General features: G+C 38.5%; 1 protein-coding gene and 1 long non-coding RNA gene across 3 annotated transcripts in view; one reads left to right on the top strand and one right to left on the bottom strand.

The window, feature by feature from the left end:
* The window catches only part of PRKD3 (protein kinase D3), an 86026-nt gene extending 67426 nt beyond the window's left edge, over window positions 1-18600 (bottom strand). Inside the window, exons 1-2 of one of the 2 annotated variants that reach the window (XM_043918223.1) lie at window positions 18429-18600; window positions 10215-11156 (exon numbers count right to left, since the gene is read on the bottom strand). In XM_043918223.1, the coding sequence (XP_043774158.1) occupies window positions 10215-10502 (288 nt within the window). In that variant the 5' untranslated portion in view covers window positions 10503-11156; window positions 18429-18600. Of the gene's footprint in view, window positions 1-10214; window positions 11157-17927; window positions 18166-18428 lie in introns of those variants that run through there. The other variant, XM_043918224.1, reaches the window with a different exon arrangement.
* Window positions 17775-23557, top strand: LOC122703777. The gene is made up of 3 exons (XR_006343604.1): window positions 17775-17995; window positions 18915-18994; window positions 22881-23557. It is a non-coding gene; the product is annotated as an uncharacterized LOC122703777 (long non-coding RNA).
* Window positions 23558-27267: the final 3710 nt, after the last annotated feature.

Below are 27267 nucleotides of genomic sequence, written 5' to 3'. Positions count from 1 at the left end.
AAAGTGAAATAAAGCTGGAAATCAATACAATAGAAAAATATCTGAAAAACCTCCAAATTCTTCCAAATTAAACAGTCAATGGACCAAAGAAGATATCATAAGAGAAATCAGGCAGTTAACTGACTAAAATAAAAACATATCGAAGTCTGTGATACACAGATACAGTAGTTGTTAGACGGAAACTTATACCACTAGATTCACAGCACTTATATTAAAGGGAAAAAGACTACGCTCCTACCTTAAAAAACTGAAAAAATAAAGCAAGTTAAACCCCAAAGGAGATAGAAAAAAGGGGGGAGAAAGACAATGACAGAGAAAAATCATTAAAACCAAGAATTACTTCACTGAAAACAAAGTTGATAAAAACCTGTAGCCAGAAAGAACAAGGAAGGACTGAGGAGGGGAATAAACACAGAAATTATAAATATTAGGAATGAAAATGACACCATTACTAGAAATCCTACAGATTTTAAAGGATAATGGGAGAACATAATGGATTTGATAACTTGCATGAAATGAAAATTTTCCTCTAAAGACACAAATTACTAAGGTTCACTCACAAAGAAGTAGACACTTGAATAGCTTTATGTGCACTGAAGAATAGAAATTGAGTTTAAAACCTCCTCATAAAGAATATTCCAGGCCCAGGTGGCTTCACTGGTGAGCTCTATCAAACACTTCAGAAAGTAATATCAATTTTACACAAATTTCTTCACGATACAGAAGAGAGAGGGAAATAATTTCAAAATCATTTTGTGAGACCAAGAGTACCCTGTTAACAAAACCACACTAAGATAACAGAAGAAAAAACGACAGGTAAATCTTAAGAAAATATAAGCAAACTGAATCAAGCAAAGTATAAAAAGGAAAATATATGGTGACCAAGAGAGTTTGTTCCACAAATGCAAGGTTGGTTCAACATTTCCAAGTCAATTTAACTCATCATTATCAACAGACTAAAAGAGAAAAACACATAGATGGATAAAGTGTTTAATAAAATTCACAATCATTCAAGATAAGTTTTAGCCAACTAGGAACAGACAGGAACTTCCTTAACCTGATAAAAAACATCTAAAAAACTTTACTTCACACCTAATGATTAAAAGACTGAATGCTTTCCTTTTAATATTGGGAACAAGGCACAAACATCCTCTCATTACTTCTATTCAATACTGTACTAGCCTCAATATCGTTTAGCCTCCAGTACAAAACAAGAAATGAAATATTAGAAGACGAGACATAAAACTGCATTTGCAAAAGACTAGATCATCTATGTAGAGAATCCTAAAGAAACTTTAAAAGTTACTAGAACTAGTAAGTGAATTTAGCAAGACTGCAGGGCAGTGTGATGTACAAAAAACAATAATATTTCTAAATGCTAAAATGAAAAATCAGAAATTAGAAAATTTAAAAAGCTCATTAAAACTGCATCAGAAACATGAAACACAGGTAACAAATAATGTACACAATTCTGGTAGGCTTTTTGATATAAACCACAAAGCTGATTTTAACATTTATATGAAAATGCAAAGGATGTCAATTGGGCTAAACAGTTTTGAAAAAAAGGACAAAGTTGGAGGACTTTACACACCTGACATCATATCCTCATAAAACCAGAGAATTCAAGATAATGTGGAATTAGTTTAAGCATATCCCTGGAGTCGGGAAGATCCTCTAGGGAAGGAAATGGCAACTCACTCCAGTATTCTTGCCAGGAGAATCCCACGGACAGTGGAGCCTGACGGCTACAGTCCATGGGGTCACAAGAGTTGGACACACTGAAGCAACTGAGGATAGGCGCAGTTTAAGGATACACACGTGAGTTGACAAAACAAAATAGTGTGACTGTGTCCTTATAAAAGGGAGAAATTTGCAGACACAGTCAGATACTTATAAACAGAAAACGAAGTGAAGACATAAAGAGAACATGATACACAAGCCAAGGGCTTCCCTGGTGGCTCAGCTGGTAAAGAATCTGCATGCAATGTGGGAGATCTGGGTTCCATCCCTGGGTTGGGAAGATTTCCTGGAGAAGGGAAAGGCTGCCCACTGCAGTATTTTGGCCTAGAGAATTCTCCCGTCCATGGCAAAGAGTCAGCCACGACTGATCGTCTTTCACTTTCACCAGAAGCTGGGAGAGAGGCATGGAGCAGACTCTTGCTCAGTCCTCAGAAGGAACCAACTCTACTGATCCTCTGATTACAGATGTCCAGCCTCAAGAACTGTCAGAAAATAAACTTCTGTTGTTTAAATTATGTAGCTGTGGTACTTTCATATAGTAGCTCCATGAAACTAATAGATCACTGATACAAACAGCTAAAATTAGGGCTTCCTTGGTGGCCCGGTGGTAAAGAGTCCACCTGCCAATGCAGGAGACGTGGGGTCAATCCCTGATCCAGGAAGATCCCACATGCCACACAGTGACTAAGTCTGCGCGCCGTAACCACTGAGCATGTGCACTAGAGCCCATGCTCTGCAACAAGAGAAGCCACCTCAACAAGAAGCTCATGCACTGCAACTAGACAGCAGCCTCCACTCGCCGCAACTGGAGAAAAATGCCCACACGGCAACAAAGACCCAGCACAGCCAAAAAATAAATAAATGTAAAAAAAGAAAAAAAAAAGACCTAAAATCATGAAACTTCTAGAGAAAACATAGGACAAAATCTTATTTTCATTCAGGCAAATTTTTTTTCATATGAAACAAAAACACCATCCATAAAGGAAAAAATTTATTGTACTTCATTAAAATTAGAAACTTTAGTTCTCCAAACAACACTGTTAAGAGCGATGAATAAGAGTATGGTATAATTAAAAGTACTTAATTTATATCAGATAAAATAGAATTAAAGCCAAAAACTGTGATAAGAGCTAAAGAGGGTCATTATATAATGATAAAGGGGTCAATTCAACAAGAGGATATACATGCACCCAGAGATATCTCAATATATAAGCAAACATTTTAAAAAACTGAAGGGAGAAATAGAGAGCAGTACACTAATAACAGGGGGCTTCAATATCTCACTGTTGGACTTCCGTGGTGGTCCAGTGGTTAAGAACCTGCCTGCCCATGCAGGGAACATGGCTTCAATCCCAGGTCTGGGAAGATTACACATGCCATGAGGCAAATAAGCCAGAGCATCGCAACTACTGAAGCCTGCATGCCTAGAGTCTCTGCTCCGCAACAAGAGACCTCACCACAATGAGAAGCCCTCATACCACAGCTAGAGAGTAGCCCCTCCTTGCTGCAACTAGATAAAGCCCACATACAGCAATTAAGACCCACCTCCACCATAAATAAATAAAAAATAATTTTAAAAAACCACTGTAAATAATAGATAATTCAGATGGAAAATCAGTAAGGAATATTGAATTTAGGCTACAAACACACTTAACAGAAATTTACAGAACATTCCATGCAAAAGCGGCAGAATGTATATTCTTTTCAAGCACACATAGAACATTCCCCAGGGTGGATCAGATGTTACAGCACAAAACAAATCTTAATAAATTTAAGAACAGTGAATCATATCAAGCAATCTATTCTGACCATAATAGTGTGAAACTACAAATCAATTAGAAGGGAAAAACACTGGAAAATTCACAAATATGTGAAGATTAAACAACATACAACTGAATAACCAACAAGTCAAAGTGAAATCAAAAGAGAAACAAAAAAATATCGAGACAAATAGTGGAAACACAATATACTCAAATTTATGGGATGCAGCAAGAGCAGTTCCAAGAGGGAAGTTCATAGCAATAAACACCTACATTAAGAAAAGAAAGATCTCAAATAAACAACCTAACTTTATATCTCAAGGAACTATAAAAAGAAGCAGTAGTAGTAGAAGGAGGAAAATAAAGATCATAGCGGAAATAAATGAAATAGAAACTAAAAAGACAACAGAAAAAAAATCAATAAAGCTAAGGGCTGGGTTTTTAAAAACATAAAATAGAGAAGCCTTTATACAGACTTAACAAGAAAAAAGAGAAGCTTCAAATTCAAATGAAAAAGAAGAAATTACAACTGATACCACATAAATACAAAGGATAAGAGGCTACGATGAACAATTACACACCAACAAACTGGACATTTAGAAGAAGTGAATAGATTCCTAGAAATGTGCAACCTACCAATCTTGAATCATAAAGGAGTAGAAAATCTAATAGATCAATTAATAGTAACGAGGTTAAATCAGTAATCAAAAACCTCTCAACAAACAAAAGATAAGAACCAGAGGGCTTTACTGGTAAATTCTACCAAACATTTAAATAAGAATACCAATCCTTCTCAGATTCTTCTGAAAAACAGATGTGGGGGGAATACTTTCAAACTCATTTTATGAAACCACCATCATTATCCTGATAATAAAGCCAGATAAGGACACTACAAGAAAATTACAGCCTAGTACCTCTGATGACACAAACACAAATATCCTCAACAAAATATCAGCAAACTGAGTTCATTAAAAGGATCATACTCTCTTGGTGAGGGTGAAATAGGAGAGCAAAAACGCTAGCTTAAAACTCAATATTCAAAGCACTAAGATCATGGCATCCAGTCCTATCACTTCATGGCAAATAGGTCGGGGAAAAAAAATGGAAACAGTGGCAGATTTTATTTTCTTGGGCTCCAAAAATCACTGCAGACTGTGACTGCAGCCATGAAATTAAAAGACGCTTGCTCCTTGGAAAAAAAGCTATGACCAACCTAGACAGCATATTAAAAAGCAGAGTTATCACTTTGTCAACAAAGGTTTGTACAGTCAAAGCTATGGTTTTTCCAGGAGTCATGTATGGATGTGAGAGTTGGACCATAAAGAAGGGTGAGCACTAAAGAACTGATGCTTTTGAACTGTGGTGTTAGAGAAGACTCTTGAGAGTCCCCTGGACAGCAAGGAGATCAAACCAGTCAATCCTAAAGGAAATCAACCCTAAATATTCACTCGAAGCACTGATGCTGAAGCTTCGACCTTTTGGCCACCTGATGCAAAAAGCTGACTCATTAAGACCTTGATGCTGTGAAAGACTGAAGGCAGGAGAAGCAGGTGACAGATGATGAGATGGATGGATGGCATCACTGATTCAATGGACATGAGTTTGAACAAACTCCGGGGCACAGTGAAAGACAGGGAAACCTGGCGTGCTACAGCCCATGAGGTTGCAAAGAGTCAGGCGTGACTTAGCAACTGAACAACAACAACAACACATCATCAAGTGCCATTTATTCCAGGGACGAAAGGATTTTTTCAACACACCACATTAACAAAATGCAGCATCCATTCATGACAATACCTCTTAACAAAGTGAGTGTAGAAGGGACGTACCTCAACATAATAAAGACCATATATTATCAGCCCACAGCTAACATCATATTCAATGTTGGAAAGCTGAAAACTTTTAAGATCAGGAACAAGACAGGATATCCACTCTTACTACTTTTATTCAACATAGTACTTACTGGAAGTCCTAGTCAGAGCAGTTATACAACAGAAAAAAAAAAGGCATACAAATCAGAAAGGAAGCAAACTGTACATCTGCAGATGAAATGACACTATATACACAAAACCTTAAAGGCTCCACCAAAAAACCTGTTTGAATTAATTGAAAACTTCAGTAAAGTTGCAGGATACAAAGTCAATATACAAAACCCCATTACATTTCTATTAATATACACTAATAACAAACCATTGGAAAGAGAACAATTTTATGTGCCATGCATCAAAATGCAACTATAGAAGACATAAATAAATGGTAAGATAACTCTATGTTCATGAGCTAGAAGAATTAATATTGTTAAGATGTTCATACTACCCAAAATGATCTACAGATTCAATGCAATTCCTATAAAAATTCCAATGGTATTTTTTACAAAAAAAGAAAATAAATCTTAAAATTTGTATAGAATCACAAAAGACTCTAAATACCCAAGGCAATCTTAAGGAGAACAAAGGTGGAGGCATCATGCCTCTGATTTCAAACTATACTTCAAAGTCACAATATTGGGATAAAAATGGACATGTTAAATGAATGAAAAAGAATAGAGCCCAGACATAAACCCATGCATATATGGTCAATTAATTTATAACAAAGGAGCCAAGAATAAACAAAGGAAAAGGGCAGTCTCTTTGATAAATGGTGCTGAGAAAACTGAACAACCACATGCAGAAGAATGAAACTTAAGCCCAGTCCTACAGTATACACAAAAATCAACTGAAAATGGAATGCAGACTTGAACATAAGACTGAAACCATAAAACTCCTAGAAGAAAACACAGGAGGGTAAACTCCTTCACACTGATCCTAGCAATGATTTTTTGGATTTGACATGAACAGCAAAAGCAGCAAAAGCAAAAATTAACAATTGTGATTAAATCAAACTAAAAGCTTCTCTATAGCAAAGGAAACCATTAAAAAATGAAATGGAGAAAATATTTGCAAATCTTGTATCTGATAAAGGATTAATACCCAAAACATATAAAGAACTCATATAACACAATATCAAAAGAAAACAACAAGTCCCACCTATCAATTAGAGTAAAAAATGGGCAGAGGAACTTAATATTCATTTTTCCAAAAGAGACATACAAACGCCAACAAGTAAATGAAGAAGTGTTCCATCAATAACCAAGAGGGAAACGCAAATCAAAACCACAATGAGGTTGTCATCTCCCACCTGTTAGAATGGCTATTGTCAAAAGGGTAACAACACACACTGACAAGGGTGTGGAGAAATGGGAGCCCTGGTGCACTGTCGGTGGGAACGTTAATTGCAGGCACTAAGCGGAGAAGGCAAAGGCACCCCACTCCAGTGTTCTTGCCTGGAAAATCCCAGGGACAGGGGAGCCTGGTGGGCTGCCGTCTATGGGGTCGCACAGAGTCGGACACGACTGAAGCGACTTAGCAGCAGGCACTACGGAACAGTACGGAGGTTCCTCAACAAATTAAAAATAGAATTACCACGAGATCCAACAATTCCACTTCTAGCATACAGTCAAAGGATATGAAATCACTATCTTGAATGAAGTCTGCACCCTCATGTCAGTGCATCATTATTTACAATAGCCAAGACATGGAAACAACCTCTATCTCCATTGACAGATGAATAGATACAGAAAATGTGATGTGTATATACAGAGAGAGACAATGATATATTATTCAGCCATAAAAGGAAGGAAATCCTACTATTTGCAATAATATGGATGGATCTTGAAGGCATTATGATAAGTGAGATACGTCAAACAGAGAAAGACAAATACCGCATGATTTCACTTACATTTGGAATCCACAAAAACCAGAGCTGGTGATTATTAGAGCCAAGGGGTCAAAGGTGGGGAAAAAGGGTCACAGTGGATAAAGTGGTCAAAGGGTACCAATTTCTTATTATAACATAAATAAGTTCTGGCAGTATAACATACAGCATGGCGACTGCAGTTAACAACATTTTCTATCTGAAAGTTGTTAAGAGAATGGATCTTACAAGTTCTCATCATGAGGAAAAAAAAAACTGTGTGATGCACAAGAACTTGCTGTGGGGATTAAGTAGAAAGTGTGCGTGAAGCTCCTGACATAGAGCACGCACAAAATAAATGTCAATTATAATCTTCCTCTTTTCCCCTCCCATATCAATGCTTATCCTGATTCTTTTGCCTTGGTATACACTCCTTCCCTTCCATCTTCCTTATCGCTGAAAGGTTATTCATTCTTTAAGTATCAGATGAAATGCTATATTTCATATGAAGCCTTTCACATCTTTTTATCAACCTGAGAAGAGCACTTTTTATTTTAGCTTCACTTTTTACTTTTCATATTTTACTGTGGTGAATGTTTCCCTTACCAGACTATAAGCTTTTGGAGGGAAGGGACAACATATGGTTAATCTACTTCCTGAAATTTAACCAGTACTCTATCTTTAGAAGGTTTAATCCATATATTTACTAAGAACAGAAATCAGAAAAGCAAGTATGCCCATCAGAGTTCGGGGAGTTAACCTGGAGTTGTGCATGTGGAGGTAGTGAAGTAAGTGATTAGCAAGCAAGAATCCAAGACAAGAGAGAAGATAAAAAGAAGAGAACTTCTGATGTGGTTTTTCCATCTCCCAGATAAGTTAGGGATCCATGAAACCTCTATATAGAACCCCAGAAACTTGAGCTGTCTCCCTTAAGATTTCTTTCTGGTTAGGACTTGAGTACATTGTTCCTTGATACTCCTTTCTCCATCTCTAGAGTAAAGACTTAAATTTAGATTAAATGATTCATAATGTCACAGCTGGAATTACATATTAGAAAACACCCAAACTCAATCATTTGACAGATACGGAAATGTAATCGACAGAAGTTAAATTATGCAAAGTTACACAGTTAATAAACAACAGAGCTGGGAATTCCCTGGTGGTTTATGGGTTAGAACTCTGTGTTCTCAATGCTGAGGTCCTGAGTTCAATCCCTGGTTGAGGATCTAACATCTGGTAAGCTGTGTGGTGCAGCCAAAACAAACAAACATACAAACAAACCCAACAGAGCTGACCTAGTTACAAGCTCAATACTCTTTCACTCTACTTAAACAACAGTTAGAATTCTAGCATATGTCAAAATGAGTGTACAATATGATCATGAGACATATATGCTATATATTTTTGCCAAATACATCCCCTTATTACCACAATACTGATTCAAATTCAGTCCACCATGATATTCATTTTATGCTGGCTATCTCTGTAATAAATAATTCTATTTTATATTTGCATGAAGTTTACCCTGAGTTATCTTTTATTGAGCTGTATCTTGTCTATTTCTTTGGTGTCACTAGAATTTTTCATAGATTATAGTTTCCCAAGCACTTGACCCATCTGACCCAATTCTCACATCTATATTAATGAGGGAGCAACATTAACCCTATATAACCCTGTAGATAATCAGTATGCCTCTGTAGAAATAAAACAACTAAGTAAAATTTCCAAAGGTTGAGAACTCAGTAATATAATCTCTACAAAAACATTAGTTATGATTTCTAGAGGGCTCAAAAAAAGAGAAATAATAAAGTCACAAACTGTATTTAAGTCAAAAACCTTACCTTTAAGTTAAAAGCCAGCAAAAATATTTTATTAAAACCTCTGTTAACATTTGCTGAAAGGGAAACTAAAAGCAAAGACACTTAAAGACATATAGATGGTCTACAGATCTACAGAAAGATATCTAATCTTACTTTAGGCCACATTTAAAAAGATGTCACTGTTAACACACAGGAGATATGGGTCATTTTCACAAACCACATAACATTTTTTGACTGTTAATTACTTCTACATTAGAAAATAAGGACAAACCACATGAAGCATAAGGAACTGAAACAAAAACAGTAAGAGGAGGAGCATGAACCCAAATATATTAATCTTACTGATAGAATTTTTAAAACATAAAGTATACTAATTTGTTTGAAACATAGGCTTGGTCCATTAAAAAGAAAGTGTAACCAATTCATACTACTTACATGCATAGTTTTATGATAAAATGTAGCTCATCCATCAAATCAAGAATACTAAAGAAATTCAGCTAAGAGTCCTTAAAAAATGGCAGGGTATGGGGCAGAGGATGAGTAGATGAAAGAAAATAAAATCGCCCTCAATTTTTAAATGTTCATATACTTTGATATATATTAAAAGCTCGTTTACCTAATTTTTAAGAGACAGAGAGTGGTCCTCCGGCAGTTTAAGTAAAATCAGGATCGAAAGGGAATGAAGAGGGTGTACAAAAGGGCGGCACACAGGGCCCCTGGAAAGAAAAGGTGGGGGAAAAAGAAAAAAAAAAAAAAGAAAAGGTGGGGACCTGGACTCAGCAACCTGGATGGCTGGGCCCCATCCTCTTGGTAAGTACACTTGATGCCTTTTTTGCGCCTCCTATTAATACCTGCTGACTTTTCTCTGAAAACCAGTGAGATTGCTTAAGTCCTCTTGACTCTACACTGATTCTCCTGGTCTTAAAGAGACAAACCGAATTAGTACTTTAAAGCTTGGATATACTCTGCAGCTGTTAGACTCCGACATTTCAGACTACAGGCTTTTAGTCTATTAGGACTCTCTCCCAAACGGTCTGAATTAGGATATAAACACCTGATTCATCCATATGAGTTCACTCATTGTTGCATGCATAATTTATAGAAAAGCAGTAGAAACAATATTAATCAGAAAAACTGTTGACATAAGTAGCATACACAGTACCTTTTGATAAACAATGGAGCAGACAAGGTCCTTGACAGCAGACAAAGATAGTTCCTGGGCTTCAATGGTAATGCTCTCCCGTGTAAGGCCAATCTGCAGCAGAAATGAGACTGTGTGCACTGAGCCTCTGGAGTTGGTAAGTGACGGCGCCCTGAAGCTGCCATCAGAGAGCCGCGCGGAGAGTCCCGTTTTAGGGCTGGAACACGGAGATGGAGCCGGGAGCACAGCAGGAAGAGTGGCAGGTATTACGGACTTCTGAGCTGATGGAGGAGAACTGTTTGCAGACATCTGCCTTTCTTTAATCTTCAAAACAGTTGTCAATTCTTTTTCAATGGTTATGAAGGGGCCTTAAAATCACAGCGGTAAAGAAATGACTGTAGTTTTGGATTTAGTTGAAAGCTTCTTTATTTCCTCCTTTAAGCCACTCATGCTGATGATGGCAAGTTCTACAACTCTGAGTTGACTATACCAAAGGTTCCACTTCCCTTAATATCAGTCCCATCAAAAAAGTCTTGTTGTTAGGACCACAACCAGGGTTTTGGGAAGGATTTAACATCACTGAATTATCCTCATCAGAAGACAGCTGGCATTGTTTATCTACTAAACATCTTCACCTATTTTAAGTCTATTCTTGTCGCTCTCTTTTAATTTCAGAAAATACATAATGAATAAGAGTTGTTTTCCTGTCAAAATCCTCCTAGTTTAAAAATTAAAGTGTTTAGGATTAATCTATTCAGTTCGTATCCTTTGGTTCATTGATCTAACGGGACACTTTCTCAAATGTCCACACCTTAAATCACCTTCTCACATGTCCTCATTTTCATTTTGAAGGAGTAAATTTTTCCAAGGTTAAGCACAAAGCTTTTTAAAATAGAACAGGTATATTCCACTTGATGAACGCGTCCATTGAGAAAGGTTGATGCTTTCTGAAATGTAGGTAGCCTGGAAGAAATTTTTTTAAAACTTTTAATATTTTATACTCACTTAACATTATTTTTAAATTGTAAGAATCCTTATGCTTTCTTTAAATAAGCTTTGGTTGTATGTTTATAATTCACCAATAAATTTTAACGGGTAGCCATTTTATTGGGGCCTACTTATCACAGCCCATAATTTCAGGGACAGTCTGCTGCTCAAAAAACAAAACAGAAACAAAACACACCCCTGACATTCCTCACTAACACCTGAAACTTAAGGAAGGTCAAAACACTTTATTCCACAAATACACAACTGAGTTATGACAAAAACAGAAAAATAGAAGCGACAGAAAAGAAAAGTAAAACTGATACTGTCATAGAAATAAAGTAAATACCACTCAGTTGTACAAAAGATATATAATACTGCCCTAATGTAGACAAAAGTATTCTTTATTGTATTAAAAGTTTAAATCTAGACAGAAAACTAAAAAAGCATATACTAAACAGAGTTATACAGCACTCAAAGAAGTGTAAAAGACACAATTAAAACAGGAAGATCGGAAAAAGTGATCTGTCACAAAAAAATTTCTAAAAGTAAAAAGAACACTAAGCACAGTTATATTTATCACAGTTTTTCATAAAGACAGTTCAAAAACTAAAAGCATGACCTCGTGGCTAAGTGAAATGGCTGAAAAAGAGATGGATCTTTCTATTTAGGTTCCATCGCATACCTGTAAACAATCCTAATAATAACAAAGAGTGAAGCACTCCAAGTAGCTGCAGAATGGCTCTCTGGACGGTGGTTAACAGGACTAAATAAATGAGGATCAACATAACATAAGATCTAACATAAGATATAACTATAAGATATAGTATTAGGAATGAGAAAGTTCAGGAAAACGAAGGCTTAAGAAAAAACTGCCTAAAATTAACAAAAGCTTTTAGAACTACATTCAGGTAAACAATTTGTAACTCATCTTACATTGTACAGCACTTAACATCTTATAAATGTTTATACACTTTATCTCATGGTATCTCTTTCGAACTTGACAACGCAAATACTACTTTATTATTTTTGCAGATGAGAAAACTGAAGAACTAGCAGATAAAGTAACCTGCCCAGCATCACATGGTTATTAAGAGGTGGAATAGGAATTAGGACCTACTAGGTAGGCAAGCTTCATCCTTTCCGACGCAGTGGTATCTCCACAATAACATACTATTTCTCAAAGAGAACAAGGAACTGAGAAAATCACTGCTCAGTGAGGACGTTGTTAAGGTTGAAAGAGCACAGAGAGAAGGCAGAATTGCTCAACTTGTACTTTGCTTACCTTCTCTCAGTTTTTAAACTAAAACTGTAAAAGAGCACTGAGAACTGAAACTTGAGCCTGGTGAATAAGAGAGACTAAAAGATCTTTGAGAGTACAAGTCTGCAGGTCCAGATGCAATCTACTCCATATTGCAAAATCAGTTAAGTGCAATCACAAACCTGACTCTTAACCTTCCCGGAGAAACAGGTCAGAGAGAACAACCACGGACTGGAGATGTGGCAGAGTTGTTCCAAGTTTTGTGGGCTAGAGGAATAGGGAAGCAATTTCAGAAACTACAAAATATAACCTTAATATTAACCTTCAGTCACATGTGAAAACAGATTATGAAAGCAAATGGTTTCTGAATACTTTCAAAAGCATATTATGATCACTAGAGGTGAGCTTGAATTCAAACAGAATAACACCAAATCAACTAGACTTACATCTTTGAAAAAATGTGATTATTAGCCTTTTTAGAAGGAGAAAATAGTAACTCACAGTAATTGAGTTCTTTCTGTCAGACGCTGTTCTAAGCATTCCGTGTGTTTCCTCATTTAATCCTCACGACAATTCACTTTATAGTTGAGAAAACTGGTCTAGATACTAAAGGACTTGCCCAAGATCACACAATTAGCAAAGCCAGAAAAAAATTAAGTGTATTCTGGCTGAAACAATATTCAAGATGGTATTCCATGCTATTTTTGTAAATAAGCTGCTTAAGCGTAAGTTGGATGTTAGTGTAGTTTGCTGCTCTTTATCAACTTAAAGAAACCTTTAGGAGAGTGCCTTGGAACTCTGGTCTTGGCCCTACATTATTTTTGATTATTTATAAGATTACAAAGACATGGAAAACATGCTTATAAAATCCTCAGATTGTACAGTCTGAAAATAAACTAAAATTCAAGTGAACTATAACAATGACAACTGTAAAGCTCTGCATTTCAAAAGTTAATGTGCAATATTGAAACGGAGAAATGCTGATGTAGAACCTGTTCATTAAAGGAGTTATCAAACCAAGAGTTTAACAGCAGCTGCTACTAATAATATGAGTGACTAAAAGAACTAACATAAACCCAAATCCCCAGGACACTGAGAACACAGCAGCATCAACCAGTATACTGGTTGCTAATCAGGTTACATTACTACGTTACATTTTAACCCGTCTACATTTTTAAAGGCTGTTATTGATTTTCAAAGACAATAGAGTGTATATCCAGATTAAGGTGAAGATAATGTCAAGTGACAAATTATGCATAACAAAAACGAATAAAAAGATGGTCTTCAAATATCTGAAAAGTTGTTGAGAGTAACTGTTTTTTCCCCCTATTTTTAAAGGGATGATTTATTTCTTGCTCTTGGTAACAATGTATTCACTTACAAAGTGTTATCCCTACTTACACCACACAGCCAGGAAGTTGTGTTGATGGACAACTTGTGGATACAGAGCAAACATAAGATTAAGGAATTAACAGAGAATAATTGGTTTATTCAGTATCACTGCAGAGGGCAGAAATAAAATGAAGACAACAGCACTCTTTACTTACCTTACAGGATGTTAATGAGGACTGCGCAACTATATGGACAATACACTTATGGCTTATCAGAAGTGCTCAGTAAGTTTCAGCAATTTTCATAGTATTTAGAGTAAATAATTAATAATTAAGCTCCCACTTTACACTAAACTCTGCAATTAAGATACACTTTATTAAACCCTTGCTCTGACCACAGGGAATCTGTTTAACTCTTTTACAGAAAAGGAGCCAGAGTTTCAGAATAGTTGCTTGCCCATGACTATACAGCTAATAAGTGATGGAACTGCAATTCACATCAAAGTCCCTCTGACTCCGAAGACCTTGTTCTTTATACAACTTCATGTCACCTCCAACAATCTAGAACATGTTTTCTCATGAGGTAAAAGGTTCTCAACATACATGACTTGAGTAGTTTCAAAAAAAGCTGAATAAACTTCATAAAAACGTCAGCAAAATATCTATGAATAGTACTGCATGCAGGTTAAATACTTTAAATGACAAGATACTGCTGTGTTCAATAATAACAACTTATTTTTGACGGCTGTCTTCCCACTAAATTTCCAAATAATACCTGCTAATGTTAGCCAAATAACAGTACCTGTCTTATAATTACAATCAATGATCAGTACTATCAATAACTACTAGTAAACTATGTCTTACTTTTATATTAAAGTATTTGTTAAAGTTTCAGCATGAACACAAATAGAAAAAGTGAGCTGTCTTAGCTTTTGCCCACTCATCCCATCTGTTTTCTCTCTGTTTTGTTTTATGAACCTTGATTTGATCTGAGATATAGCCTTAAAACATTAAGACTAAATTAAAAAAAAAAAAAGAAATACCTCTATTTTGTCTTTATGTTTCAATCACAAAACAAACAATAGTACATTTTACTAATTTATAAATCAATTAGATATGTTTGTTCCTAATAGCTATGAGTTGGCAAGCATTTTTATTTGAAACATCTCAAATACTCTTTTGGGGAATTATCTGTTATATATTTTATTCAAATAAGCATAAAATCTGTCACTATTGTTGAATGGAGTAAAAAAGGTGGCATATTAAAGGAATCTTGAGTCCAACCTGCCCTATTATTACTACAGGGTAAAAACAAAGGTCCTGGAGGCTAGAGAACTTAACTGAGAGTTACTTCATGGTAACATCACAATTTGAGCTCTCTCTCAATCCTTCCCTACATTTACATTATCTCATTTCTTAGCAAAGCCTCTAATTACAAGAAGCTCAAAAGCAGCATTTTCATTCAACAAATGTGATGGATCAGATAGTAAAGAATCTGCCTGCAATGTGGGAGACCTGGGTTCGATCCCTGGGTTGGGAGGATCCCCTGGAGTAGGAAATGGCAACCCACTCCAGCATTCTTGCCTGGAGAATTCCATGGACAGAGGAGCCTGGTCCATAATGTCACAAACAGTCAGACATGACTGAAGGACTAATACTATACTTTATCATTTGCTAGACTGTTATGAGAAACTCTACGCTACTAGTGACCAAAACACACATGGCTACTGCTCTCCCTGGAGCTTGCTGTGTGATACGGGATACACGCATTAAACAAATATTCGTATTAACAGCAAAGCAATTACAAATTACGAAAGGTGATATGGCAGAGTATCTTGAGAGGACCTAATTTCAACTGGGGTCACAGGCAAGGCACCTTTAAGGAAGCTAAAACCTAAAGGATAAGTAGGAGTCAGGGAAACAGAGAGAGAAGCAAAGAGGATTCCAGAAAGACAAAACAAATCCAGCTAGTAGATACTTCAAAAGGGAAGCTCATTATTCAGTGTAGCCAATGTCCTTCTTAAACTCAGTAAAGGTAACAGTGAAGAGGTAAAACACTTTCTCTATTCAGAATAGCGTAATATTTACCATGAATCTCTACTAGTAACAGGTTTTCCTGGTTTGACTTAGTTTTGTGTGCTAGGAATGCTAATGAAAACAGATAATTTTTTTTCTTCTGTTGATAAGTACTGTATTATTTTAATATGTAAAAAAGCATGTGGCATTTTTCAGTGCAATACTTTACAAGTGTCCTGAAGTCAGTATCCATGTTCTACCTCAATACAGGCTTGACTTTGCTTAATAACCCTGATGTTGCTTTTATAGTGTATAAAAAATACAAATAACTTTATTGTTGGTTTTTAAAAAAATCATAGTTTCTAGCAATTCCTACATCTATTTATTTTCAAAAATGTAACTATTACCTTAGATTAATATAAATACTTTTCCTCCTAAGAGCTCAGCATTAACTAAATTGTTGCTGGTAAAATTCTGTTCATCTAAAATAAACCATGGGTATTTGCATCTCAGTCTTTCCCACAGTCAGAGAACAGAGAGTGAGCACACCAAGTCTGCTCTCTCAGGCAGTGAAAACTTTATCTGCTGTTAAGATTACAAACTTCCAGTCTACGAATTTATGTTGGGCTTGATGTATCTACATCACCTCTCTTTGCATCAGTGGTATCTGAGAAATCTGACTAGCTAACAGCCAGTGAGCTATTTCATACTTATGGTCACTATAAACTGACCACAGAAGTGGAGAAAACTTTTCTCTACACTGAAATTAAAATTAAAACATCTCCAGAACATTATCTCAAGTTTTTTCATTAATGAGACAACTGCTCCAAAGAGGCTCACATACAAGTTCAATTTGAATTACATAATCAGAGAGACTCAAAGGACTATCTGCACAGATTATAAATCACAAGCATAATTATTATTAAATCAAATTTAAAGCTGTTATTAGCCAATAATTTCCTAATATCAAGTTCTCTAAAAGTAGTTTCTTTTTAAAATGAGCAATTAACTTCAATATGGTAATATTTTCATCAACTTTAAATGACCATTTATTCTCTTTCCTCCTGTAGGGGATTTTTCCAATTCTTACATAACTTTAAAAACTTAATGTCCGAAAACTTGATGTATTAAACTTTTGGGGGGATATGGCAGTTTTTAGATGAAACACAACCCACTAAGAGATATTTCTATTTTAAACAGGTCACCTCACGAAACTGAAAGCTTATAAAACCTATATATTTAAAAGACTCACTACGATTCATCTCAAGATAATAAACAAGTCAACATTCTTAACTCAGGATGGAAAACTGGCTTGTCAAATGAAGTTCCTCTGATCAGGCCGACCACCATCTACATGACCTACTGAAGCAAAACCTAACACGAAGGCTTCTGTGACACGTTTTACATACTTTTATTAAAACGTGAAACTTTTTGGCTGAAATGTCCATGCTTGCTCTGAATCCACATGCTAACAGGAGGGAGAAGCGGGTTCCCCTATTAAGTAAACCTGGCCTAGACCCCGCTCGGGGCAACGAATCCAAAGATATTCCCCCACCCTCGCTGCATTCAAGTTGGGTAAGTAATCTTGATCTAAGCAAAATCACAGCCGCTAAAACTTGAAAAACTGAAGCAGTGAGTACAAAGTAGAAGCAGTGTAAGAGTAATATAACAGTTTCTAGAGTACAAATTACGGTTTTTTAAAAGTTTTCATTTGCCTCCACAGCTCATTAAGGCTGTGTCTAACCAAGTTCAGGGTGTAACTTATCCTTCCTAATCAAAGATGACACTGATAGTCTTATTTCCTGTGGGGATGGGTGTGGTTGAAGAGACAGTTACGTCCAAGCCATCAATCTGTGTATGGAAAAGTCTGCAGCTCTCACACATGCCGTCGCTCGATTTATATTCGTGCCTGCTGCACACGGCAAGGCCTCTGCTTCTGACTTCAAATAAAATCTCCAACAGGCAATCGAATAGTCTGTGGTTATTTTATTGCTCAAAGAAAGAGACGCTCTCCTCAGTGTTTCATCTTAAGAAAAACCTCCCGGGGGTGAGACTGACTCGGAACAACGCGGCAACTTGCAAAACTAAACGAGTCAGGAAACTGGGGTGGGGGCTTACGTGCCCTAAGCACCAACGACTCACCCCTTTGAGACGGCTGCAAGGAAAAGCGGTGTAAAGAAAAGGGAAAGGCTCATCCCAAATTCGGCAGCGTGAGTGCCGCCCGTCTGGCGTCGGGAGCTAGTTGCGGGGGGGGAGGGGGATCCGGTAAGAGATGGAGACCGAGGGGCCGAGCGCGGTGGTCGCCGGCGTACCGTGACTCCAAGTTGGCGTCGGCGCCCTCGCCGGAACTTGGCCCCATCTGGCGGCCGCGCCGGCGCCCCCGCTCGCCGGGGCGCCCACCGCCCGCTCCTCCCGCCTCGCGCTCAGCCAACTTCCCGCCCAGCCCCGGCGGCCGCCGCCCAGCCCGGCACGGGGTCCGAGTCCCGCCGCCCTCGTCGTCGCCGCCGCCGCGTGCGGGCGGGTGGGGGAGGGGCGGCCGCCGCCAACGCCGCCTCACCCGACGGGCCGGGAGAACAAAGCGGCGGCCGCGGCGGCGCTAACTTTTTCGGTGTCTGTTCCGTGCTCCCCGAGGCGATTACTTACAGAGCCTGGCTCGGCTGGTCGTGAGAAACTCCAAGCCTGCCAGCGTCTGGGTCCTGGACCAGGAGCCAGCGAGGCTTCACGCGCCTCGCAGAATCCCGCCCGCCACAGGCGCCCCTTCTTCCCTCCCTCCCTCCGCCCCGTCCCGTCCTGAGGCCCGAGGGCGGGGGGCCGGGGCGTGCGAGGCGGGGGCGCGCGAGGGGCGGGGGCGCGCGGCCGGCGCGGGGCCTGCCGGGAGCTGTAGTCTCCCCGCGAGCTCGAAGCCGTGGTGGCCGCGTGGGGCTGTGGCTCACTGGCTTGACCCGGCGCGGGAGCAACAGGAGCTCCGGGTGCTTTCGGGCTCGCTCTGCACCCTCCGAGGTCCTGGCGTCTCCGTGAGCGCTGGGGAGCGGGGCGCGACCGTCTACCTATTCCAGTTACGCGCTGTACTTGATACCCATTATTGCTAATGAACTGCCTTTTTCTCTCTTGTCGTCCGATCTGATGTAGGTGATGGTGGCAAGGGGGCAGGAGGTGACAAGTCCGGAACTTGTAAGGGGTCTACAGCAGAGAACAGTTTCCACACTGAGGTATCTTCTCACTGCTCCCCTGTTTCCCTCCCCATTGCTTAGCCTCCGGGTGGCCACTTGGCACTGCATCCAGGGTGTGCCGCGCCTAGGCAGATAACATCCAGAGCCCTTCGCCTAAAGCAGAGTAAACCGGGTCTGTCTTCAGTATGTTCTGTGTATCCTACTTGTCCATCTTTAAACTTGGGTGTGTCCCCTATCATCAGAGCGAAGTGCCCCCAAGAATCTTGGAACCTAGGTTTCCACGTGGCATTGACAAGAGTGACAATGCCAGGTGAGGAGAGACGCGGGTGGAAGGATATCTAGCGGGAAAATACCCTAGGTGTTAAATTAAACATGTTTTGCGTGAGAGAAAATCGTGAACAGCTGACACACATAGTCCCAGAAACGACCTAGTCCTCCTTGGGTCCAAATTTCATCCCCAGAGTACTTAAGTAAAATATACTGAAAGAAGCGGATGGGTTGCAGGCAATAATTCATCCATCCAGTGCAGAGGTCGAGGACAGTCTTTGAGATTAGGAAGAAAAAAAGCTAAGTGGGTCCCTACTTTTTATTCCAAGTCACCAATCTTACTGGATGTCCCTGGCTTTAAAGTTAAATGGGAATTTAAAAATAATTTATATTAAAGATGGGGCAAGTAAAATTGTGTATAACTCTGGTCTACTCTGAAGCTGTATTTTTAAATTTTGGGGAATTCGAAGATACTACATTTCTCACATTCAGTAATATCTAATTCAATCTAATTATATTTTATATGTAATATTATTCTGCTATTCTTTTGCATTAAAATTGAAAGTAAATCCACTCAAGGTTATGTTTAAAATTAAAAACATACCTAGGCTCTTACTTAACTTTGCCTTTTTCTTCCCTTCTCTTCCCAACTGACGTTTTAGTCCAACCCCAAATGTCCTCTCTCAGCAAGACTCCCAGGAGCCCATTGGACCTGTTTACAGCCAGTCCCTTCTTACTAGTGACTTCCATTTTCACTCGTGGTTCTTAAAGAGACAGAAGTTACTCTTTCTAGAAGTAACTTTTCTAAATGAAGCAAGTTGCTATTTTATAGAGGTGCAAATGTATGTGTGTGTGTGTGTGTGTGTGTGTGTGTGTATGGGGCTTCTCAGCTGGCTCAGTGGTAAAGAATCTGCCTACCATGCAGAAGATGTGGGTTTGATCCCTGGGTCAGGAAGATGCCCCAGAGTAGGAAGTAGCAACCTGCTCCAGTATTTTTCCTGGAAAATTCCATGGACAGAGGAGCCTGGCTGGCTACCACTTATGGGGTCACAGAATCAAACACGATTAGCACACATGCACATGTGTATATATACATACATATATTTATATATGTATGTATATCTTCATTTCATTTCCACTTTTTCACTTCTCTTTTTAGAAATAAAATCATCTCCTCCATTCTAGGTGAGTCTTTCAACAATACATTTAAGACTATCTGTACCTGTAATTTTTTTGCTTGACATGAACTACAATTTTCTCAAGATGTTCCATTCTTATTCCAAGAGGACTGATGGGATAAAGATTAGGTATATTAAGTAAATGTGAGATTTTTATACTTGAGAGAAAATATAATCAGAGTAAGATGGAAAAAGATTTTTCTTCCTGGCAGTGTTTTTTGAAAATTGGGAGCTTAGTCTTTGTCTTCTGTGACTATAGTTGCAAATGTTGTCCTAGATTTATTCCACATACACCCCACCCTTCCTTAATAGTTAACAACATAACCATTCACATATGTTACCTAATAGAAGCGAAGAGAGTCAACTCTGCTGTGACTTAGTAGCAGAGCATCCTGATTCAGAATCCAAAATGCAGAAAAACATGATTTGTTAAGGCCTCACTGGAAGAAATAGTCATTTGGGGGGGGAAAAAAAACCACTTGAGCTCGTTTTAATTTATATAACATGATTACTGCAAAATTATTTTATTTTTCTGTCTTTTTCCATGACCTTAAAACAAGTGACAAATTTAGAAAGCATTTAGGTGCCAATACAGAGTTAGTAAAATAGGTATGGGAAAAAATGCTTCAGGGTCTGTTTCTTTTTCAGCACCAATGCTCTTGATACATTCTTCAAAATGTCCTTCTCTACTCTAGTTCAGACCCTCCATATCTGGAGATTTTAGTTGGTCTTCTAGACTAGCGTGAACTGTTATACCTTCAAACTGTCTTCTCTAATTTACAGGCTCTAAATAATTGTTCTGTGCTCTGATAGCCTTGATGGATAATTCTCGAGTTACTTACCAAGTTTTATTGTGGACTGAGTATATATAAGATCCCCCTGGACTCTCCACATCCTCCTTTCCCCTTAATGAACTTTGAGAAGACCGAGGTCTTCTGTCTGGATATAAAGCCACGACAGGGAGGCTTGGCATGCTGCAGTTCATGGGGTCACAAAGGGTCGGACATGACTGAGCGACTGAACTGAACTAAACTGAACTGAACTGAATGATATCTATCATTTACTAAATACCAGCTCTGGGCCAGGCAATTCATCGTTATTTTTTATAGCTTTCTGTATTTATTCCATATAACACTTCCTTTTTCTTTACTTGTACTTATATGTGGCTTTATATACTTTACTATTTGATTATATATTATGTTATCGATATATATGCAGATAAATATATTTACAAGTATGTATGTATACAAATATATATGTGCATATATATTATAACATAGTGTATAATAAAAGAGAGGTGTCGTAAGGTGAGTTCAGCTAAAAGGAGAATTAGAAAAATATAACTAAAGGGAGAAGTTACTGCCCATGTTCAACCTAGGATTTCATATGGTGTCCTTAAAGAGGGGTGATCGGGATTGGGAATACATGTAAATCCATGGCTGATTCATATCAATGTATGACAAAACCCACTGGGAAAAAAAAAAAAAGATTAGTATCAGGTAATTTGCAATAAAAAACAAATTACCTGACTCATCCACAATAATTCCTGCTTATCTTTGTGCTTGCAAATATATATTCCCCCAAGAAAGAGGAGATAATGTGCCAATGTGCTTCTGGATTTCATTCTGGTTAAGTATTCATTTAAAACCTCTGTTTGAAATACTGAAAAATCAGCTATGATATATTTAAAATGGCGGTTGAGAGTTAGGGTCATTCTCCCCCGTGCGCACACCCGAGTCTTTTGTTTTACACTTAAGACTCGGGTAGTTAGGCTCGGAGGAGAATTATAGGAGAGGTCTGCATAATTTTTGGAGGTCTTGTTAGATAAACAAGACCAATAAAAAAAAAAAAAAAAGGCAGTTGAGAAAGAATAAAGGTGCTACAGACCTAGGTAGAGAGCCAGTATTAAAATTCATTTCATACCAGCATTGAGCAAAGCAGTGAAATTAGAGATGCAGACTCCCTCACTCACAACCTGGGAGCTTCCCCAGCCCTGAAGAGCCAACTGGAAGGTAAGGGTTGGAGTAGGACTTTGAAGACAGAGTCCAACCTAGGCTCTGCCATTTAGCAAGTGCATGCTGCTTAATCTCACTAAGAATCTGTTTCTTTACCTATAAAATAAGGGGAGATAATTACCCTATAGAATTTTTGTGAGTATTAAATGAAAAAAAAAAAAAACATCTAATGCACTAAACCTGTAATGGGCATTAAGGATGCCTGAGGATGTGTTATGAGCCTACCGTTTATCAACCTGTGTGACCATGGGCAAATTAACCTCTATGTGCTTCAAGTCTCATCTCATCATCTGTTAACTTGGTTTGTAGTAGTCCTTGCCCCACGATTTGTATAAAAACCAAATGAGCTAGCACATAGAAAACACCTTAAAAAAATTCACATGGTGAATGCTCAACAAATAATAGCTATTATTATTCATGCTGAACAGTTAGAGTTTTTACATCTCCATATCTCCTCCTTTTCAGGCAGCACAGGGAAAGAGAAGTTGCTGAGCTTCAGTCTGTGGAGGGATTTAACGACAAAGAGTTTAAAAAGAACAGATCCCTATGGCTATAGAGTAAATTCCTTTGCACTTCATCAAAGGAAGATGCTACTGCACAGATCCTCAACTGACAGAGGACTCAGAAACCATCACTGCAACATTTTCTACACTAGTAGCTTCATGTGTTCGAGTGCAGGATAAAATCACTGAACAGTTTTATGCTTATTGGTTTTATTTTTAATATAGTTAGTCAGACTACAAGGACCTGAACATGTTATTATATATTGTACTCTGATCATGACACCTCAAATTTCAAAATCTCAAATCTTTCCAAAAAGAATTGTGACTATGTAACCTTCGACTATCAGTTGTATCATAATCACTTATTTGATGATGGAGAGTTTAGCTGAAAATTTGTTGTTATTAATTTAGTTTATTTGTCTTTTTTCCCTAGATTCCCCTTGAAACTACAATTCTTGATATATTGATTTACTAAACATTTTTGAAAGACTACTATAAGCAAGGCATTTGATAGGATTTATAGATGAAACAACTCTTGTTCTCAAGAACCTAAAGTTTTTTAAGATATGTGAAAGTCTATTAAATGGAGAAGAGAATAGAATAAATAAGTAGAAGGCAAAATAAAATGTCAGAGAAGTATAAAGCATACCACCAGCCTGTGTAGAAAAAGAGGGTTTTAGCTGGGTTTGGAAGAAAGAAAAGGATTTGAAAATATGGGGGAGAGGAATGGGAAAAAAAAGACTCTAGGAGGAAACAACAGGACAAAAAGCACATAGGTACGAAAATATGGGGCACATTTTGGATCAAATAGTTCAGGTAAGCTGAGCTGTAGAATTTTTTTCTCATGTTGAAAAACTTGAGATGTGTCACACGCTTTTAAGTTTCCCCTTTTAAATTTGCACAAACATCTATTTCTGTTTTATTGACTATGCCAAAGCTTTTGACTGTGGATCACAATAAACTGTGGAACATTCTTAAAAAGATGGGAATACCAGACCACCTGACCTGCCTCTTGAGAAATCTGTATGCAGGTCAGGAAGCAACAGTCAGAACTGGACATGGAACAACAGACTGGTTCCAAATAGGAAAAGGAGTATGTCAAGGCTGTATATTGTCACCCTACTTACTTAACTTATATGCAGAGTACATCATGAGAAATGCTGGGCTGGAGGAAGCACAAGCTGGAATCAAGATTGACAGGAGAAATATCAATAACCTCAGATATGCAGATGACACCACCCTTATGGCAGAAAGTGAAGAGGAACTAAAAAGCCTCTTGGTGAAAGTGAAAGAGGAGAGTGAAAAAGCTGGCTTAAAGCTCAACATTCAGAAAACTAAGATCATGGTATCCGGTTCCATCACTTCATGGCAAATAGATGGGGAAACAGTGGAAACAGTGGCTGACTTTATTTTTCTGGGCTCCAAAATCACTGCAGATGGTGACTGCAGCCATAAATTAAAAGATACTTACTCCTTGGAAGGAAAGTTATGACCAACCTAGACAGCATATTGAAAAGCAGAGACATTACTTTGCCAACAAATGTCCCTCTAGTCAAGGCTATGGTTTTTTTCAGTAGTCATGTATGGATGTGAGAGTTGGACTATAAAGAAAGCTGAGTGCAGAAGAATTGATGCTTTTGAACTGTGGTGTTGGAGAAGACTCTTGAGAGTCCCTTGGACTACAAGGAGATCCAACCAGTCCATCCTAAAGGAGATCAGTCCTGGGTGTCCATTGGAAGGACTGATGCTGAAGCTTTAACTCCAATACTTTGGCCACCTGATGCGAAGAGCCGACTCATTGGGAAAGACCCTGATGCTGGGAAAGATTGAAGGCAGGAGGAGAAGGGGATGACAGAGGATGAGATGGTTGGTTGGCATCACCGACTCAAAGGACATGGGTTTGGGTGGACTCTGGGAGTTAGTGATGGACAGGGAGGCCTGCAGTGCTGCGATTCCTGGAGTCGCATAGAGTCAAACATGACTGAGCGACTGAACTGAACTGAACTGGTTTTAGTATTTTCACAAAGTTACACAACATCACACTAATTTGAGAATATTTTCATCATCCCGAAAAGGAAACCTCATACCTGTTAGCAGTCACTCCCCAGTTTAGAGGTAACCAGCACACCAACCCACTCCCAGTGGAGTCACAGGCTCTTGCTGTTACAAGCCCTTGGGTGGGCAAGTTCAGAATGATGAATATGGAGAAATGCTGGCAGGACACCTGCTATGTCTGCTGTATACGACTTCGCCCTCTGTCTTACAAAGCTGTGTCTCTAGCCTTGACCTCTTTCTGTAACCCCCTGAGTATTCCACAGAGAGATCACAAGCTCCGAGTGTCCCTAAATGAACTCACCTTTCCTTTGCCTATGTTTCCATTCTTAGTACGTAGTACTAACATCTGTTTTGTCATCCAAGACAGAACCTTCTTGGTCACCTAAACTCCTTTTCCCTGTTCTCCAAATCCAACTGGTGACCAAGTACCATCAATTTCATGCCTTCACATTTCTATGTTGTATGCCCTTTCTTCTTTTCCACAACTGCTGTCTCAGTTTGGGCCTTCGTTAGCTCTCACACGATCGATTGAAATGACCATGTAAGAGACTTCCCTGCTTGAATCTTCTCTTCTTTAATCCACTATCCGCTCTGCCATCAGATAGATGGTTCTAAACTGCAGAATTGACTATATGATTTCCTTAGCCTAAAATTCTACCATAGCTAACCAATGTCTTTATTGTGCAGATTTTTTAGCATGGCATACATTAGGGTACTCCCTCCTGTTTTCTCCTATTGCTACTCCTCATTCTTCACATACCTAGCACCTTAAGTGGTGGTAGACTGCTGGCAGTTTCCCAGTGTGATTTTGCTCAGCTGATACCTGTCTCCCCTTCTCCTACCTGTTAAGCAATTCCAAGACTCATTCAGTTCAAACTCTCCTTTATGCCACCTTTACTGTCCACTTCGGGTCAGATGGGAATAGCCATTCCTTTTTTTTGTGCTCCAAACATGTTTCTTTCATATTTACTTTTTAAATTGAAGTATACATGGTTTACAATGTTGTGTTAATTACTGCCATACAGCGAAGTGATTCAGTTATACAAATATATACATTCTTTTTTAATGTTCTTTTCCATTACAGTTTATCATAGGATAGTGAATATAGTTTTCTGTGCTATAATACAGTAGGACTTTGTTGTTTATACATAAAAACTCATATCTGCTAACCCCAACCTCCCACTTCATCCCTTCCCCAAGCCCCTCCCCTTTGGCAAATACCAGTCTGTTCTCTATATTTGTGATTTCAAACATGTTCCTTTCATAGCTCTTTATGCACAACTCTCTGTTACTAAACAGTAAGCTCCTTGAGAGCAGGGCCACACCTAATTTCCTGTGTTCCTTGCAGAGTGCCTTGCACAAGTCTTAGTATTCCACAGACATGGTTTAATACTAGAGATTTGAAAGTCATTGCATACGGCACAGAATGAAAATGTGAGAAGGGATGAAATTACCCCGTAGGAAGATCAGGGACAAGAATTACATTTTTTGAGGTCCTATGATGGAGGCTTCCCTGGTGGCTCAGTCGTAAAGAATTGCCTGCAATGCAGGAGACTCAAGTTTGATCCCTGAGTCAGGAGGATCCCATGGAGAAGGAAATGGCAACCCATTCCAATATTCTTGCCTGGAGAATTCCATGGACAGAGGAGCCTGGTGACCTACAGCTCATGGGGTCCCAAAAAGTTGGACACGACTGAGTGACTGGGCATAGCACACACACACCAAAGCAGTGAATTTAGGAGATAAACAGAGGATAGAAAGAGGACAAAGATAATACATTGGTAGTTCTCAGACTTTCAGATTTCAAGGACCAATTAATTTACAAAAAAACAGATTGAGTTGCCAACTTCTTGCTTTATCAACTGAGAACATTAAAGCAAGAACTCAAGATCACTAAATCCTTAGGGAAATGCAAATCAAAACTACAATAAGATACTGCCTCATATCCATCAGGATAGCTACTGTCAAAAAACAAAAAAAGTGTCACAAAGATGTGGAGAAATTAAAACACTTCGGCACTGTTGATAGGAATGCCAAATGGTGCAACTGCTATGAAAAACAGTGTGGGGGTTCCTCAAAGAGTTAGAAATGGAATTACCATATAATTCAGCAATTCTCCTTCTGGGTATATATCTAAAAGAATTGAAAGCAGGATCTCAAGGAAACCACTAACAAAATGAAAAGATGACCTACTGCATGGGAGAAAATATTTGCAAGTGACATGATGACTAAAGAATTTGCCTGCAATGAAGGAGACCGGGTTTGATCCCTGGGTTGAGAAGATCTTCTGGAGA

The sequence above is a fragment of the Cervus elaphus genome, chromosome 11, assembly GCF_910594005.1.
Source record: "Cervus elaphus chromosome 11, mCerEla1.1, whole genome shotgun sequence".
Taxonomy (NCBI): Eukaryota; Metazoa; Chordata; class Mammalia; order Artiodactyla; family Cervidae; genus Cervus; species Cervus elaphus.
Note: the sequence above shows the minus strand (reverse complement) of the source record. Positions and strands in the feature narration are given on the sequence as shown.